Genomic DNA, 18,304 nt, shown 5'->3' on the forward strand with positions numbered 1-18,304 from the left:
AAAAAAAAAAAAAAAAAAGGTACGGTTCGAGAACGGCCATCCGACAGAAGTGGAATCTCTCCGTTTGCCCCCTCCCCCTTGACCCTGTCAACTGTCAATTATTTCTTCTTCAGAATTTTCTCCTTCCCGTTCTAAACTGATACGACGTCATGAACATTTATCCCTCCCTCCCCACACAGCCCGTCAGGCCTAGTCACCTACAGCGGGATTGTCATGCTATGTTTTGTACCCTGTGTATTATATATATATATATATATATATACGTATATACCATCTATATGTATATCTGTTTACATGTACATCTGCTTATATATATATATATATATATATATATGTATATGCATATCTATATATGCATATCTATATATATGTACATCTATTTACATGTACACCTGTTTATATGTATATCTATACATGTATATCTATACATGTATATCTATATGTACATCTGCTTATATTCCACCTTTGCCTATATGCGTATATATATATATATATATATACGTATATAACATCCCGACCAATAACCCACCTGCAGCAGAGTCAACCGCTTCTGATGGTTCGTGGATAGAATCCCCCGTCTCTGATGTATCTTACGACTCATTACGCACACCCCCTCCCCCTCCCCCTCCTCGGCTAGTTCCTTTCCCATCTCGCTTCAAACTTCCCCATGCCATTTTGCTGCTGCTGCTGCTGCTGCTGCTGCTGCTGCTCCTTCCTATATACGTAGTAATACTCGCGAAGATGTATTCCGTACAGTCTACCGGGTTGGTCCTGGTCTCGTGGTGCGTGCATCCTGCATGTCTTATTGTCTTGTTCCTTTCATCTATACCGAAGCCTCATCTCGGTCTTTCTTCTTTTTTTTTCTGGCTCATCGCTTCGCTTCGTCGTCGTCGTCGTCGTCGTCTTCGTCTTCTTCTTCTTCTTCTTCTTCTTCTTACTTATCGGTATCATCATCATCATCGTCATCTCCATCATCTTCATTTGCTGTCACAGCATCGTCATCTATTTCCGTTATATTTCTCTCCCCGCTCCTACATGATGATACATATCATCATATATATTACTGTATATACGAGTAATATGCGAGTGAAGTAGATACCGAACCAGTGGCAGGTATCATGTAAGCTGTATCACTACGCTGTACTATTCCTCTGTTCCGCGCCCGGATATGCCTTCTGTTCTAGGCTAGAAATGTCTCTCCTTTTCTTTATTTTTTGATTGACTTCATTTTTTCCCCCTCTACTGCCCACATTGATTCATACGTCTTCCCCATTGACACAGCACATGTTACCCCCCCCCTCCTATTCCATCAATCAATCCAGATGGTCCTCTTTTTTTTTTAAAAAAAAATATAAAAAAATATAAAAAAAATTCTCCCCCCCTCCCCCCCCTTTTTCTCTTGGATGAAAACGGGGGACCATCTCACACACACACACACACACACACACTCACTCACTCACACTCCACACGCAACTCAAACCCCCAAGTCAGTCTCGATCAAGACCCTTCATATCGCCGGCTGCGGCGTCTCTTTCGCCATGGCCATCGATTTCACCTTATTCATCATCATCTGGATAGAGACGTGTACCGATAGTCTGATACACAGTATACTGCTGACGGTAATACCCATCACCACCTAGCCATACCACCTAGTCACACCACCACCATCCAAGACTCTGTAACACCGCTAGCATACGATGATGATACAACCATCGCTGCTGCTGCTGCTGCTGCTGCTGCCGCTGCTACGTGTAGTATCTCACATCGTTCCGACCGAGATACTCCGTATTCTGCACCATACTGTCTGACTACTCGTTTAGTAGTGCTACCGCTACCGCTACATGCACTCCGTACTTCTTTTCCCTTCTCCACATCCCTCCACCCTCTTCTCCTTCTACTCCTCCCCCCCTCCCCCCCACCAATTCTTCAGAGCCACTTTAGTTTGGCAACGTGGTCCACCTTCTTCTTACTGGCCTTGACGAACCCGAGAGACCGGAGCTCAGCTAGTGCTCGGTAGAAGAGCACCAGCACTCTGCGTTCGTCGTCGTCGTCGTCGTCGTCGTCGTCGTTGCCGTCGTCGTTGTCACCACCACCACCACCACCACCGCCACCATTACCACCATTACCACCCTCCTTCTCCCCCCCCCCCCGATCCTGCTCTCCTTGCTGCCTAACTACCCCGTAAAAGGCATCCCAGAGATCCGCCACGTTTATCAGGTTGCCGGTCTCGAGGTAGAGGTGGTACAGTATCGACGTGGCCGGCATCGTCGCCTTCAGCTCAACACCACCGCTACCACCACCCTCCTCCCCGCTGCAGCATGCGCACCCTAGGTAATCCTGCGGTCGGATGAGTGCCCTCTCAAACACCACCAGCGGCCGGGGCACCAGCACCTCTCTGGACGGCCACCTGCAATCGTACATCCACGACTCGGACAGGAACACGTCCTGCGGCGCCCCGACGCCCAGGCGCTCCGCCAGCAGCCGCGTCGTCCTGTCCACCATCGCCGTAAAGGCCTTGTCCGCCTCACTCAGAGCCGCCGAGTCCTTGCTCAGCTGTACGCGCTGCGCGATCACCGTCGTTCGCATAATCTTGTTTTGCTGCACCACGTACTTGCTTCGAAGCGGCGTAGCAGCAGCACCAGCACCAGCACCAGCACCGGCACCGGCACCGGCACCAGCACCAGCACCAGTAGAGGTCGCCGTCTTCGCCGCTGCACCTTCTGTGCCCTCCCCGTCTGCCCCCGTCGACGCTGCCGCTGCTCCTGCTGCTTTCGCCTTGGCCGTCACGTCTGCCTGCAGACTACTCAGGTCCCTTGCCAGCTCATGCAGCGCCGTTCGCAGCTCCTCGTGCTCGGGCTCCACCGACGGCCCTAGTCCCAGACTTGCATCGCCGGATCCGTAGATGTGGGCCGCCCGGTCCAGGAATCGCCCCAGCACCTCGTCATCCATCCGTCGCACTCGTTCCGCTAGCGCTGATGACTCCGAGACCACGATCCCACCCGTCATGGCGTCGGCGTACGACGACGGAAAGTCCTCCCCCCTGAGCGCCCCGGCCGCCTGCAGCACCAGCAGCGTCCGCAGAGCCGAGCTCACCCACCGACGCCTCCCCGCCGCGCCTGGCCGTGAACCTCCCTCGCCATCCTCCCGGCTGCCGTCTTCCTCGCCGTATTCCAGAATGCTCGACTCGATCCTCTCTAGGTGACCCACAACATCCTCCACACCTGCCTCCTCGGCGTCCTCCATCATCTGCTCGATCCGACCCTGATAGGATGCGGTGTTGCGGATGGCCTCCACATGCTCGGGCTGGAACTGCGCCAGACCGTGATCGACATTGTACGGAACCGTGCTCAGCGCATTTGCGTAGAAATGGCACATGTATGCATACTGCAACACAAGGGGGGTCAGTTGGTGTGTCACCCTCTTCTCCCCTCCCCCCCCCACCGCAAATACTCGTACATGTATTACTTGCCCGTAGCCAAGCCTTGGACCATGTGGATGAGGAACATATATGCCCCCCCCCCTTTTTTTTTTCCTCATCTTCTTCCTCATTCTCTTTTTTTCATTTTCTTTCCCCACCCCCCCCTTCTTTCATCTCCCCCCTCTTCTTCTACATTTTATGCAGTTATGGTGATAGGCCGAGGCCGCGAGATGCATGCATACCTTGAGAGATGAGATAAAGGCCTGTATACCGGCTACTTGCTCATGCTGACGTTGGAGCATGCTGTGCAGCAGAGCCCCGCCTATGCGTACCGGCACATCTTGGGCAGCAACGGCAATCCTGAAGACGGCTTCCAGGATCGAGTCCGACTGCACAGCGTCAAACTGTGCCCCGTAAATCTTCTGACAGGCAGACTTGAGCAGTCGTGCCTGGAGGAGTTCGACCGACGTAGCCACACCAAAGAGCAGCGTAAATGGTATGCGAGGACGCCAGGAGCTATCAGAGAAAGGATGTCAGAACCTGTCAGTCTTTCTTTCTCTTTACTTTTTTTTTTCCCTTTTTTTTTTTTGCCGTCTTTGTTTATTTATTTTTTCTTTTTCTTTCATTTTTGATTTATTTTGCCTCTTTTGCCCCCAACCTCCCGTTTGAATGAGTAGTCGATAGGAATGGAGGGGAGGGGAGGGGAGGGAGGGAGGGTTGATTGGTCGGTGGTTGGTGATGAAGATACCTACTTAAACAGAGAGACGAGATCCGACAGCAGTGCACTGTCAAACCCCTCGCTGTCCTCAAAGGCCACAAACACATGCTCCGCCCCCTGCGTCTTTGCAGAGAAATGCAGCGCTTCGAGGTCGTAGTCTAGGAACCGACGACGGCCGTGCTGTCCATTCCCGTCCCCACCGGACATTTGCAGGTCATCGTCATCCTCGTCAGTCTGCTGCTCCGGGGACGACGACGTGTTCGTCGCGTCGCGAATCACCTTTTTCAACGTGGCCTTGAGCGACGTGGCCTCCGAGGACCGCAACCTGACGAGCCGGGTGTGCGGCGACTTTTGCAGGTACTCTGCCAGCTGGTCGAACAGGAGATTCTGCGAGTCGATATTCGTGCCCGTCGTGATGAAGGCGCACGGGATCTTGCCGTTTCTGCTTTTTTTTGGGGGGAGGGGGGGGTTTGGTTGGTCAGTCTCTCGAGATAGATGATGTTTCTCCTTCCTTCCGTCCAGCCGTGATTCAAGGGGCATGACCATGTGCGTACGAGACCGATTGGGCATCGCCCACGAACGATGTGACCTGTTCTAATGTGGCTGAATTGGATTCCCTCAGTGCATTCTATTCTCGGAAAGTTAGGACTGGCAGCGAGAAGAAGATGGGGATGGCACGAGAGAGGGGGAGAGAGAATGAGAGCCCACTGCTCATGAGTTGTGCTCACCTGTATGCGCTCCTCGATGGCGGCCCAGCTTTCCCGGTATAGCTTCTCACGCAGCTTCACATACTCTGGCTTCTCGGCGCCATTCAGCAGCGGCACAAAGATGGGTTCGCCCTGCTGCTGCCCATCATCCGTCTGCCCGGATTGCTTGGCAGATACCCGACGACGTTTGGTTGGCCTCTGCTGCGGCTGCTGCTGCGGCGGCTGCTGCTGGTTGTGACTGCCTCGCTCATTGTCGCTCTCATCATCAGGGTCAAAAATGTAGGCAGCCTAGGAGAAGGCAGAGGTTAGCTCCCTTGAATGGGCGTAAGAGCAGAAAAAGCATCGAGCCTCGAGTCTTACCGAATGATCTTCCGGCTTGAACGGTCTGACTGTCTCTGTTGCTACGCTGGCCATGATGAGACTGTCCGGGTCGGATGATTGATTGGCAGTCGTTTGGTCGAGTTTGACGGCTTCAGAGGGATAAGGGGAGACGCGTCGTCGCAACCGCGTTTTATACACTGTATTCACACTGTAACCAGGCACTCATCTCCCTCTTCTAACACTGTATATCGACACTGTATGACATAGGTGAATTCTTACCAGCTGGCCATTCTCCATCTTGGTCATGAAGGAAAGGTGAGATCCCAAGAGAGAGAAAGAAGAAAGTTGAATATCGCAAAAAAAAAAGAAAGGGAATCCTCGTTAATGATGACATGAGACTGACTAGAAATATACACCCCTCCATCGTATCCTTTCATCTTCTCCATCATCTGCCCCTCACACATGTCTTCCTTTTTACTTTCCTCTCGGAGGCCCCCCCCCCCTTCGTCCCTCCAATCGCTTTCTGTGCCCTTTGACCTGTCCTGGCCCGACCCCGTCAGACTTCTCCTTCGACTGCTTCTCCGTACCATTGATCGATTTCCCAGCATGTATAGACAGAATTTTCGAGAGAACCATATGAAGACCTCAGCATAACCGAACAATAGAAGGCAGGGGAAACGACCGATAAAACAGACAGCTATGCCCGCCACACACGAAACGAGAATCCACCTCCCTCCCTCGTATCCTTCCCTAGCCCAACCTAGTAGTTGCGGCATCGATAAAGACCCAGCAGGCAAGACAAGGACCGAAACGGTATAGCTCTGTCGTTGATCATGACGTCCGAGGTGGAGGGGAACAAGAGAAGAGAGCCGACAGAGAGGAGGGGGGGGGGACGAAATAAGATGGTGTAAAATCAAGAGTTGACTCGTATACCAACCAGTCATTAGAGTTTGCCCTTGTCTCGGAGGAAAATAAATAATGAGATAAAAACAGGGAACAGATCCAAATACTTCCTCAACCTTGACGCCAAGTGGATAAAACAAATTTTGTAATAGCAGATATTTGTGTAAAAGAAAAAGATGGAAAAAAAGAACATGAGTTGTGGAATAGACCGGGCTTTTTTTTTTTGTCTGTTTGTTCTTTTATCTCTGATCGCGCGCGCTATTTGGAATTCGACCACGTAGTCTTTTGTCTTCTTCTATAGGTTCGGGAAATCGGTAGTGTCTCTAGGCGGCGGCCTCGACAGCCTCAGCTCCGTTTGCCTGTCGGGGAGAAGGGAGAAGAAGGGAGAAAGGTTAGCATTCTGGCATATCAGAGCGGGGAGCTGAAAAAGAGGGAGGAGCATCGGAAAGGCCTTACCTCCTTGGTGAGCTCCTCAGCCTTCCCCTCAGGTTCGCTAGCCTTGTCGTCAGACTTGCTGTCTTCCTTGGTCTCTTCAGCTTCGGTCTCTTCCTTCATCTCAGCCTTGCCGTCGGCTTCGTCGGGGGTCGCCCGCTTGTCCTCCGCGTCCTCGGCCGAGCCGTTGGTGACGCCGTTGGCAGCAGCGGAGTCCTTGGCGTCGGCATCCTTGGCCGGCGGCTCCGACATGACCCGGTTCCAGCTGTCCAGGAGCTTCTGAGATCGGCTCCTGAAGTTGAATTCCTCTTCGCGCGGGATGCTTGACAGCTTGAGGATCTGCTTGAGCACCTTGTTGATCCTGGTAGCCCGGATGATGGACACCTCGAGCTGGTCGCCCACGCTCTCGAGCATCGTCATGTAGTCGGCCATCTGCTTCATCTCATCCTCCTTGGGAGACTGGTCCTTGTTCAGGAGCCCGCGCTGGAGCTTGTAGCGGAGGTAGAGCACTTCCTTCTGTAAGACGACAAGTCGTCGAGTTAGACCACTACCTGGCAAGACTCAGATGCGTCCCACACGTACCTCTTTGCGGGCAAGACGCTCCTCGGCCGTCAGCTTCTCGTTCTTCTCCGCCTTCTTCGCCTTGGGCTTGGCCTTGCCCGAGGCGTCCTTGGCCTGCGACGGCGTTCCGTTGGTATTTTTCGGCGTGGACGATGTGTTCAGCTTGATCTTGGGCTTCTTGGCAGAGTCGGTCCGCTGAGGCGTCTGGAGCAGAGCACTTCACGTCAGCCGTCCATCTTCCATCGAGACGAGATTTTCCATCCAATCTCCCATTCGGGCTACTTACCGCCGCCTCGTCATCTGCCTTGCGTTTCTTGCTCTTGCTCTTGGGGACCTCGGCATCCGCCATGTCGGTGTCTTCGTCGTCGTCACCGGCTTTGCCCCTGGCTTTCTTGCTCTTCTTGGGTGTGGCGGCCGCCTCCTGCAGAGCCTTTTCCCTGGCAATCACCTCTTCCTCGAACTTCTTGAGCAGATCCTTGTAGTGGTCGAGGGGATGGTGCTCGGCAGCGAGCTCGAACGCTTCCCTGAGATCCTTGCGAAGCTTCCCATCCAGGGCCTTCTTGGCACCCTCCACTGTCAAGGCTGTGAGGGCTGTGTTGATGACCCAGCCACTGATGGACGAATGGCGCTTGTCAGCCAAACTTCGACCCTTCTCCCTCTCTCTCCTCCCGTCTCCGTGGCGGGAAAGACTTACAACTCATTCGTGTGCAGGTACATGACGGGAAAGTTCCTGTCGGAGACACGCTTGCCACCGTCGGCGTATTGCTCCGCGTAGGTTCCGTCGGGCTTGGCGGCCGTCACAGGTCGCGTCGTCAGCAGCGCCTGGGGCAGCATGGACTCGTCGCACACGACGGCGGGCCACTCAGGAAAGCCCTTGAGCTTGACGAGGAAGTAATCGCCGGGCTTCGCGTCGAGATTCGTCGTCTTGGCCTTGGACGCCTTCTTGTTCGGCGTCTTGCGAGCCGCCCCTCCCGACTTGCGTCGGTTCTGCTGCGCCTTGCTGCTGGCGGGTGTCTTGTCGGCCGTGGTCGACTGATCGGCATCGACGGCCGAGGCATCGGGCGCATCAGGCATCTCCGAGTCACCTTCGGCGGCAGCCTTATCCTCGGTCGCCTCGTCCTTTTTGTCCTCGATCTTGTCCTCGGTCTTGTCCTCGGTCTTGTCCTCGGTGGAGGCAGGCTCTGCAAGATGCGCGACACGGTATTAGCTTGACCCTGACTCGGGAGGGGAAAAAGAAAAAGAAAAAACGAATTGCGGCAGAGACGCGTCGCATAGCAACAGGCGTCGTCAATCGCGCCGCGCATCAAGAACCAAAAGCAAACGCAAGTCCGATGTAGAGCGAGGTGCAAGTCGTGGCAAGTTTACGTTGCACCTCTCCCATCGCGTCTCGAAGCTAGTTGTACCATTCTTACCCTCAGTCTTGGTCTCCTCCTTGGAGTTCAATTCAGCCGTCAAAGTTTCCTGGCCCTCGGTCGCGGGCGCAGCGACGTCGGTCTTCTCGGTGGGCTGATCGGGCATGGCGCTGGTCTTCAGGTGTGCAGCAGAGGAGATTTGGCGCTTCGGCGCAAAGTAATCAGGATCACCACACGATGGGTAGCGGGCAGGAACGCGTTGGGTCGCGTGTTTGCCTTCTCAGTGCACGTTCGGTGGGCGCGGAGGCGATATGCGCAGTGGTACTGTTCAGGATGAGAAATCGGTTTCGCTCACAACCGACTCGGTTCGATTCGCGTGTCGTGTCGGAGAGGGGGGCTGGGGTGAAGGGAGTGCAGTAGGTGACGAAGGGAAAAAAAAAACACTGGAGCGAGGACAGAGAAAGGGCGGATACTGAATGGCTGCCCGTTTGGGACGGCTCGAGGCGTTGCAACGTCACTGGGGATCTGTCACGTGACCCACTCGCCGTGATCGACTCCTCCTCCTCGACATGCATCCATCCACAGGGTACAGCATGCAACCACAGAGCTCTATGCACTAAATCGAATATGGGAGGGGCTTCTGTATCGTAGTGGTATCCTCGGACATTCCTTGCAACTGATCATCATCGTGAAGATCGGCACCAATGCCAACCAATCTGCTCATCCACATGTCCGTATAAAACCGAGGAGCAGTAGGCGAAAGCAAGTTACGGATACGACTCGGCATACCGACATTTCGAGACCGAAGCGGTTGGCGCGCATTCTATGAATTGAATCTTCTCTAAATGGACCTAATTTCTTTAAAACGATGTATATATAAAAAAAGAGGAGACAAGGTGACAGTGCTTGTTTTGATTAACCCCTTTTTACCCACCCTCTTCGTACTGATACATGCTGCAACATAGACAGAAAGGGAAAAAAAAAACATTGAGGCAGACAATCTCCCCTTATTCCTCCTCGTCCTCGTCGTCATCATCGTCCTCATCGACATCCATACCCTCAGCTGCTGTGACCGAGAACTCGCGCTCCTGATCGACACCGATGTAGCTATCGCTCATGAGGAACAGCTTGAGACTGTGGTCGCCTGGTGCGGGTACCGTGTACTCGAGGCGCGTGCTGAGCTCGCGGCCGATGGTGACGCGCTTGATGGCCAGGAGGTTCTTGGTCTTCTCGTCACCGACAACGAGCCACCAGTTCTCCATCTTGCGGTTGGGGTAGAAGGGCGCGTGGACTGTGGAGTCGTGCTCGCCGCCGCCGCCCTCCTCGTCTTCGTCGACGTTGCGCGTTATCTTGATGCTGAGGTAAGCGGGCTCGCCTGCCCTGATCTCGTCCGTGTCGAGGACTTCATGCTCGAGCTCCAGGTCGGGGTACTTGTCGTTTGTGAACTCGGCAGCCTGGGCGAGCTGGTTCTGCGACAGGCCGAGCTTCTTGACCAGAGCATTGTAGTTGGGGTTCTCCTCGGGATTCATGGCCTCCATGAAGTCAAAGATGTCCTTGACCCTACACGAGGAGAGGGAGAGTCAGTATATGTATATATATAAACAAGGGAGAGGAGATCAGGGTTGACACGTACTCGAATTCGTTTGCCACCTTCACAACTTCAGGCGAGAAGTGAGGAATCTGCTTGAGCGGGCTGTCCCTGTCCCACATGGCCTGGACGACCATCTGCGACATCTCCATGGCGTTCATGGCGTTGAGATGTCCGTCGGACGACAGAATGTCCACCACGGCGCTGAGCAGGCTGAGGACGCGCGACAGCAGCACCTCCTGGTCCTTGGACAGATCAATAGGCAGCTGCATGCGGGAGAAGTGTGCCTGGAGCAGGACGAACGCCTTGAAGTGGGGCGAGTCGAACGACGGCTGCGACATCTTGACGGGGACGCGGTCGTAGATGCGGCGCAGCAGGCCCTCCTCGTGGCGGCGGATCTGAATCGTCTCGAATTCCGTGGCCGACGTGACGATCTCGAGGATGCCCTTGAGCTTGGTGCGCACGCTCAGCGACAGGAGGAAGGTCTGCATGGTGATGTACGAGATGTTGTAGTAGGCCGCAATCATGGCGGCGTTCTGCGGGGACACGGAACCGTCTTCGTCGTCGTATTCGATGATCTTGGACTCGCTCAGCTCGCCCAGCGTCGTCTCGACGAGGTCTGTCATGTAGCTGCTCAGGGCCTCGTGCGTTGTGCCTGTCAGGCTGTAGTAGCTGGGGTTGGCCAGGAGGCGGCGGTAAAAGTACGTGAACGTCGTCCAGTTCATGGCGTCCTCTCCCGACTCAATCATCTTGGTGCTGATCTCGGTCACGAAGGCGTCGTGCAGGTAGTTGTGCAGGTGCGACTCGACGGGCAGAGCTTCGTTCAGGAACTTCTTGTAGTAGTCGCGCTTCACCTGGGGCAGCATCAGCACGCCCCGGCCCCTACCGTCCCCGGACGGTCGCAGCGCCTTGCCAAACATCTGGAGCACCTCCTCGACCGGGTAGTCGACGTAACGGTGCTCGCGTCCCTCGAAGAACTGAGTGCCCATGACGACGACGAGGTGAGCGGTGCTGGCCAGCTCCCAGCAGACGTCACGAGAGGCCACGATGACCTGGATGGCGCCGTTGTCGTAGAGGTGCTTGACGATGCGCTTGTCGCTGACGCTCAGCGCCTCGTGGTAGTAGCCGACACCGTGGGACAGCGACTCGGCCAGCGCCTCCTCGTGAACTCGGTCTAGGAGAGGGCGCATCTGCTCGACATCGGCGTGGAGGAATCGGTCCTCGTCATCGTCGATGAAGCAGGCCGCCAGGAGGTCGCGGGCAGTGTTGCGCGTCTGCTTCCTCGTCGGCACAAAGATCATGGCCGGCTTGTCGGGAGACATCTGCGTCACGGCCAGGTAGGTAGGCTTGGCCATGGCCAACATCAGCGACGGGAAGTGGGGGTTGTTGAAGGACTGGACGTGAAGCTCGAGCGGCACGGGCCGGACATGAGGCGTAAAGTTGTAGATGTCGTGCTTCTTGGCGTCGATCCACTCGCCGATATCGCGGGCATTGGCGAGGGAGACGCCGAGCGCGACAATCCTCATGGGGCTCTCAATCTGCGTGCGGATATAGTGCATACGAGACACGATGATCTCATACACATAGCCCAGGGAGCTGCCGAGCAGATGGATCTCATCGGCAATGAAGAGGTTCACCGTCTGCACGTTCTTGCGCCGTCTCCACTGCCTCGATAGGACATCCCACTGCGTGGGCGTAGCGAGGATCAGATCGCCCTTCTCCAAGAGCTTGAGATCCGTTGCCGTCTCGCCGGTGAGCTTGACGATCTCCCTGCCTCCATTCAGGTGGCTAAGACGTTTCTGCCAGTCCTGCAGTCGAGAGTCGACGAGCTCCTGGAAGGGCGCGATGTACACTGCGCGCCCCGGGTCGGACTGGCTCCAGTGGCGCAGGAGCGCAAACTCGGCGCAGACAGTCTTTCCGCTGCCAGTCGGCGCACCGACAAAGACGTTCTGGTCCGCCTTGTACAGGGAGTTGAACGTCTGGGTCTGGATACGGTTGAACTGCTTCCAGTCAGGGTAGAGGTCGACGTAGCTCTGCACCTTCAAGGCAGAGACCGGGAGGGGTTGCAGGTCAAGCAGCTCCGTGTGTGGCGGGAACTTCTCGGGCAGGATGAGCTTCTGGAAGGGGACGGCAAGTCTCGTCTCGGCGTGCATCCACCGGTCAGACACGACAGAGACGAAGTAGTTGGGAGGCATGGGCTCGGTTATGGGAACGGTGAAGGTGACGAGATGCTCGTTGGACTCGGATTCCGCGTAGTCCTTGCGGAGCAGGAACGTGTCGTGGTACAGCACGTCCTCGCCATCGCTGTCCTCGACAAAGATCCAGAAGCTCTCGGCAGCACCGTGAACAGCGTCATCCCACTCAAAATTGGGCGTGATGGCCAGCTCGACACGGAGCATCGATCTTGTCAGAGGCTGGACCTGGGCCTGCACATCGAGACGGGGGAACTTGGACACGAGATTGCAGACGGTGCGTCCGGCCTTCGGCATGCCCAGGAGCTCACCCATGCGCGGCGGGTCGAGGTCAAAGTAGTTGCTCCACCCTACCTCAGTCCTCTCCGACTTCTGGACAACGTCTCGAGGGCAGGTGGGGAACTGTCGCAGGGGCGTCATCGTCGGCCACATGCGCTTCTCGGCCATCTTGCAGAGGTCGAGCGCGGTCTTGGCCACTGATGCCCAACCCTTCTTGAGCGTGATCTCGAAGATGGCTCGCAGAATACGTCCGGCACTCTGCGTCACGTACACCATGTCGGCCATGAGGGCCAAGCCGTTGAGGCTGAGGCGCGAGATGTAAGCCTGCAGGAGGACATTGATCTTGGCATGCGGTTCCTCGATGCTCTCCTTTACAGGCACGGGGACGCGACCCAGCAGCTTGGCAAGCTCAAGCTTCTCGTCCTGGCGCACAGGGATATACTTGAACTCGGCACTGAGCGAGAAGACGCGGAAGAGCTCGATAGTCGTAGTTGAGGGCTGGATGAGGTTGTTGTAGGTGTCCATGGATCCGGCGGTGATGTAGTAGTGCGACGCGATGCGACCGAGCTCCGTTGACTGAAGCCTGCCCGTCTTCTCATCGTACTTGATCAGGTTGGCCCTTCGGAGCGCCATGGCGGCCGAGTGTATCAGGTCCACACGTTTCTGCTCGAGCGCGTCGTCGTCCTCATACTCAGCTCCGACCTGATACAGACCAGGCGAACGGAGCATGCGCACAAACAGGTACGTGTAGCCCAGCCACTCGACGCCTTCGTCGCGCGTACGGACATTGCCCAGGACAACCTCAGCGTTCAGGTTGTCGACCATCTTGCTAACAAACTGACTTTCGATGGGCAGCTGCTGGTTGAGCAGTGACAGGTAGTACTGGATCTCGCTCTGCGTCGTGATGATGATGCCTTCACCATACGTGTCGAACTGTGGCCGCCCAGCACGGCCGAGCATCTGGAGCACATCTTGTGGGCTCAGCTCAACCCACGTACCCTTCTCGGGGGAGTAGACCTGGGTGCCCTTGATGATGACAGTGTGGGCTGGTAGGTTGACACCCCAGGCCAGGGTGGCCGTGCATACCAAAACCTGAATAGCGCCCTGGGAGAAGAGGTCCTCGACATCGGTCCTGTCGGCGCGGCTCATGCCAGCGTGGTGGATACCGAAGCCGTATGGCAGGACATCTTTGAGTTCCTTGTCGGAGGCCTGGTTGGCGGCCTCGTTGAGGATCTCACGGCTTCCGGCATCGTGGCGGAGGATCTGGTTGATGGTCTCCATCTCCAGGGCTTTGTCGCGAATGTACCGTGCCGTCTTGGCCGTCTCCTTTCTCGAATGGACGAAAATGAGCATCTGGTTCCTGTTGGTACCGACGTGCTCCATGACCTTGTTGTAGGTCACATCGTTCATCGTCTTCAGCTGCTTGATCGGCTTGCGGTCGGTGACACCAACAAACTCTTGTCGCAGTGGGCAGGGTCGATAGGAACCATCAAAGTGGAACAGGCCCTTCTCGGCATCGACACGCAGGAAGCCGGCCACATCCTGGTAGTTGGGCAGGGTGGCCGACAGACCAACAATGCGGACAGGCTCACCCGTCTGCTCGGACTTGCGCATGGTGCGACTGACGATGCTCTCGAGCACCGGGCCACGCTCGTCGTGCAGCAAGTGGATCTCGTCGATGATGATGAGGCGCACCAGGTTCGTGTAGGTGAGGTCGTTAGCCTTGCGGGTAATGACGTCCCACTTCTCGGGGGTGGTGACGATGATCTGCGTCTCGGCGATTTGCTGTTTGGTGAGCTGACGGTCACCTGTCAACTCGGACACGCGGACGCCGTAGGGCTCCAGCCTCTTGCCAAAGTTGCCGACCTGCTCTTGGACCAGGGCCTTCAGGGGAGCAATGTAGACAATCTTGAAGGAGTCCAAGTCGAGCTCGCCTGTCTCGGGGTTACGGTGCTTGCCAAGCTCCCGCAGAATCGTCAGCATGGCAACGTTGGTCTTTCCACTACCGGTGGGGGCACAGATGAGCATGTTGCCGTCGTCCCCAAACGCCGAAGGGTAGCACTTGGTCTGAATGCGGTTGAGCGACTTGGCGGTGCTGAAGGGTGTGCGAGCCCACTCGGGCATGTCGGTAATGGGTATCAGCTTCTCGCCAGGGTCGTTGCGCTTCTTGGGTTCGGGGACATGAATCTCTTCGTAGCCCTTGAAGCTGCGCTTCGTCGACCCCTCGGGAAGCCTAACCTTGGCATTGGTCATCAGGTGGTTGCCCTGGTCAAACACGAGGTTGTCCAGGTTGATCGTCTTCCTGGGTTGCAAGCCTCCGACGAGCTGCCCGTCGGCCTTTTCTTGCTTCGGTGCCTCGGTGAGCGATGATGGGACGACGATGTCCATCTTGATATCCATCTTTCCCTTCTTCTTCTCGTCCGATGCAGTCTTTCCGTGCAGCTCATTCAGAATCCATCGCAGGCCCTCGGAGACCATCTCTCTCTCGACAGCCTCGCGCTGATCCGCCGCTTCGGCGCGGGCCAGCTTCGTAAGCCAAAAGACCTTTTCGCGATTCCCGACAAGCTTCTGGACCAGCTCGTGGTGCTCGAAGTCGAACAACTCCATGAGGTCGTTCTCGATTTCGCGCAGGGGTTTCTCCTCGCCCTGGGGTTCGTCTGGCTCGCCAGAGAGGATGCGCAGAGCCTCCTTGGTCTTGTCGGTTTGCTCATGGGCATCAGGGTAGAGGGCACCAATCTGTCGCTGAAGCCAGAAGGCATCGATCTCGCGCGCCGCAACGACATTCCCGTCCTTCTCTTTCTGCTTGTCGCCTGCAGGACCGGCGTCCAAGATCATCTCATCCTCGACCCCCAAAGCGTCGTCCTCATCTTGAGAGGCTGCGTCCTTGTCTTCTTCTTCTCTATCTTCCTCCTCGTCCTCGGAGGACTCGTCGTGAACCTCGTTCACGATACCCCCTTCTTCGTCTTCCTCGTCCTCGTCGAATGCGACGGCGACACCCTCGCGCTCGTCGATCTCGGCGTCTTCGCCATCGGCGCCTCCCATGTCGACATCCTCGTCGTCATCTTGAGCGTCGTAATCGGTAATCTTCTTTCCCAGGTTGACCAGCTCGTTGAACTGCTTAGAGTTCATGGTAGCGCCCAGAATCTCATCAATCTCCTTCTTCTTGTCGAGATCCTTGAGGTCATCGTCCTTCAGGTACTCGAGGGCGGCATCCGCTGCACTGCGCACGACCTCGTGGGGCACGTCGCCCAGGTTCTCGGCCACAATGGTTAGGATCAGGTCGAAGGTGGCGCGTGTCGCCTGTGTGCGCGGTCGGTAGGTGATGCCCTCGATGAGAGCCTCGTTGGCGCCGATGATGCCAGATGCCCTGGCCTGAGACGACTCTCCCTTGCGTTTCCTCTGTTCGCGCAGCAGAATGTCTTCGCCCTCCTGCAGATTGCCGCGCTGAACCGACGGCATGGCAGACGGCTTCTTCTGTTGGGGCGCCTCATCACGGGCAACACGCCCGCCCATATCCTTGATGCTCAGCCGACCGGCGAGCGACTCGGGGTCACCCGTAGTCTCGTCGGTCCGTCGCGTGACGAAGCGACGGTCCGCCTGGAGGACCAGGTTGGACATGGCCGAGTACTTGTACTGCGAGACATCGCGGTGTTGGTCCGACATCTTGGGCGCGGTTGTGGATGAAGCTCGTGAGGGAAGGTTGTCGCTGTCCTCAACGGCAGCTCGGGGAGCTCAATCGGCACCTAAACAACCATGTATCCGCCGTGCAGTCGATAGAGTCGCGGTATTCGGCCGTTGACGCGTCGTTGAGGTGATAGAGAGAGAAAGCAGATGCAGAGTTGGGCGGTTGAAACCAGCTTGTCCGCCTCTGTATCGATGGAAAGCACAGCGCCGCTGATAAATTTCAGATCCAGCCACTCGAAGCACCTGCACGGATTCCATATGCGGCTTAGCGCATTGGGAGCGCGCCACATAGCACACTAGCCACATCTCTCTCCCAACGCCATCGTTACCGCTCTCTCTCTCTCTCACCGCGTACGCCCCAGCAGAGCAACTGAATAAATAACATGGTGCATTTAGTCGTCCATGCAACCATGTTATCTTGCCCTCAGAAAATGCCACAAGCGACATGTCTGAGGCCTCCGAGACCGTGAAGAGAATTCAGGCTAGCCTTGAGCCTTATGTCAGGCCCCGGGAGCAAGCCAACTACATCAGGCGCATAATCGCCCTACACCTAAAATCGAGTGCAGACGTCCCTCTGAGCCGACCCCTAGCCTTGGCGGGTGCGTCAGACAACGATGTCCCAGCGTCCTCGGAAAGGGGAATACATGGCGAATATCTAGATGCACTGCGGAAAAATGTAGCAGCGCGGCGGCAGTTTGACAAGGTCATGCAGGAGCGGCCTGAGACTCCCAACTATCAGCATGAGCCCGAGCCTGAGGAGACGACGTCGTTGCTGGACGAGCAGCTCGCCATATTGAAACTGCAGAAGAAGCGTCAGAAACTCTCTGCCGTCCGCAAATATCTTGACCAGCTTGTGGACCAACCAGCAGCCTCACCGGACTACCTGAATGCGAGCAGCATGTTCATCGACACAATGACACGACCCGCCGTACCCCCAGAGATCATGGAGAGCCTTGGCGCCGAGAATTCAGCGACGAGCGGGCCCGACCTCAGGGTGCAGGCTAAACAGCTGGAGAGGATCGTCCTACGGGCTAAGCTGCTCCTCAACCAGGAGGAGAAGCTTCTCTGCGAGGCCAAGGCTCGGTCCAGGGGCCGGCCAGGCATTGTCAGCAACAGAGCAAAGCTGCAGGCCCTCCAGGCCACACGGAACGAGCTCATCGGTTGGATCGAGAAGGAGCTGAGCGAGGCGCCCCCTGAAGACACATCAAGCGGCCATGGGTCACCTTCTAGGAGGAAGGGCGACCCGGCAGCTGACCAGGTGACGGTGACGCAGGGGCTGGCAGTCATCAAGGACAAGTACTCGCGGTACCTGAAGTTAAGGGAGGAGCTCGTCTCGTTGACATCGGCGCGGCCCGAGACGTTGCAGAAGCCCAGTCTCAAGCCCGGCGTGCCCCAACCGACGACAGCATCCGACACAATGCCCGCGCCCATCAATCACCTGCTCATCCCTTACATCGAGAAGCTCCTCACCATCTCAACCAACCAAAAGGCCCTGATTGGGCAGAAGTCGTACATAAAGGCCACGCTGGACAGGCAGACGAGGGAGGCCTGCGCGAGGCTCGGTCATCTGGCAGAGGAGAGTCAGCTGCTGCCGGCGTATCCCATGAAGGAGTCGCTTAGAAGGCGGTCGGGCATCGCGGAGGAGCTTTTGATCACCAAGAGTGGCACTCCGGATCTATCGAAACGTATCAAGCCTTGGGTGTTTGCCTCCGACTCTGCCAAGATTGCAGGTCTCGAGTCTGTCACGGAGACCATCGAGGGCGGTCAGCTAGCCCTGGAGGCTTCCCTGGAGGTGCTCCGGGAGCTCGAGGCTCTTACCGGCTTGAGCAAGGCCAAGCAGGAGGATGAGATTGGGGACGAGACAGCCGGGGATGACGATGTATGGCTAGCCACTGGTGAAGAGAAGGACGTAGCTGTCAGGAAACATACGGAGAAACCAAGGATTCCGGAGCGCAAGCCCGGTGATGCGTGGTCCATCTTGCACGGGAACCTTGGCCTCCTAGGCCAGGAAGATGTGGCGTGATACGATGCCTGGCCAGAACAGAGTACATATATATATATCCACACAGAATGCAGCGATTTACCGTCCCACCACTACCATCTCGGGAAATTGTTTTTACAATACAATCCCCCCCCTTCTTTTTTTACC

General features: G+C 56.2%; 4 protein-coding genes across 4 annotated transcripts; 1 reads left to right on the forward strand and 3 right to left on the reverse strand.

Annotated features, from left to right (window-relative positions):
* Nucleotides 1-1,926: 1,926 nt before the first annotated feature.
* GMORB2_2333 (origin recognition complex subunit 3) lies at nt 1,927-5,257 on the reverse strand (the record flags this gene model as incomplete). Its single annotated transcript, XM_035464313.1, has 5 exons — nt 1,927-3,384; nt 3,661-3,934; nt 4,171-4,568; nt 4,865-5,131; nt 5,204-5,257. The coding sequence occupies 5 exons, from the start codon at nt 5,255-5,257 to the stop codon at nt 1,927-1,929; spliced, it is 2,451 nt and encodes an 816-aa protein (XP_035320023.1).
* A 1,266-nt stretch (nt 5,258-6,523) lies between these two features.
* On the reverse strand, nt 6,524-8,578 carry GMORB2_2334 (PWWP domain; the record flags this gene model as incomplete). Its single annotated transcript, XM_035464314.1, has 5 exons — nt 6,524-7,015; nt 7,082-7,255; nt 7,347-7,671; nt 7,755-8,241; nt 8,473-8,578. Coding segments are annotated over 5 exons (1,584 nt in total), but the record flags the coding sequence as incomplete, so codon positions are not given.
* Nucleotides 8,579-9,419: 841 nt separating this feature from the next.
* Nucleotides 9,420-16,134, reverse strand: GMORB2_2335 (pre-mRNA-splicing helicase BRR2; the record flags this gene model as incomplete). Its single annotated transcript, XM_035464315.1, has 2 exons — nt 9,420-9,972; nt 10,046-16,134. 2 exons carry the CDS (start codon nt 16,132-16,134, stop codon nt 9,420-9,422), a joined length of 6,642 nt encoding a protein of 2,213 aa, XP_035320025.1.
* Nucleotides 16,135-16,600: 466 nt separating this feature from the next.
* Nucleotides 16,601-18,178, forward strand: GMORB2_2336 (uncharacterized protein; the record flags this gene model as incomplete). The annotated part of the gene is made up of 1 exon (XM_035464316.1): nt 16,601-18,178. One exon carries the CDS (start codon nt 16,601-16,603, stop codon nt 18,176-18,178), a length of 1,578 nt encoding a protein of 525 aa, XP_035320026.1.
* Nucleotides 18,179-18,304: the final 126 nt, after the last annotated feature.

The sequence above is a fragment of the Geosmithia morbida genome, assembly GCF_012550715.1.
Source record: "Geosmithia morbida isolate 1262 chromosome Unknown scaffold_12, whole genome shotgun sequence".
NCBI classification, from domain to species: domain Eukaryota; kingdom Fungi; phylum Ascomycota; class Sordariomycetes; order Hypocreales; family Bionectriaceae; genus Geosmithia; species Geosmithia morbida.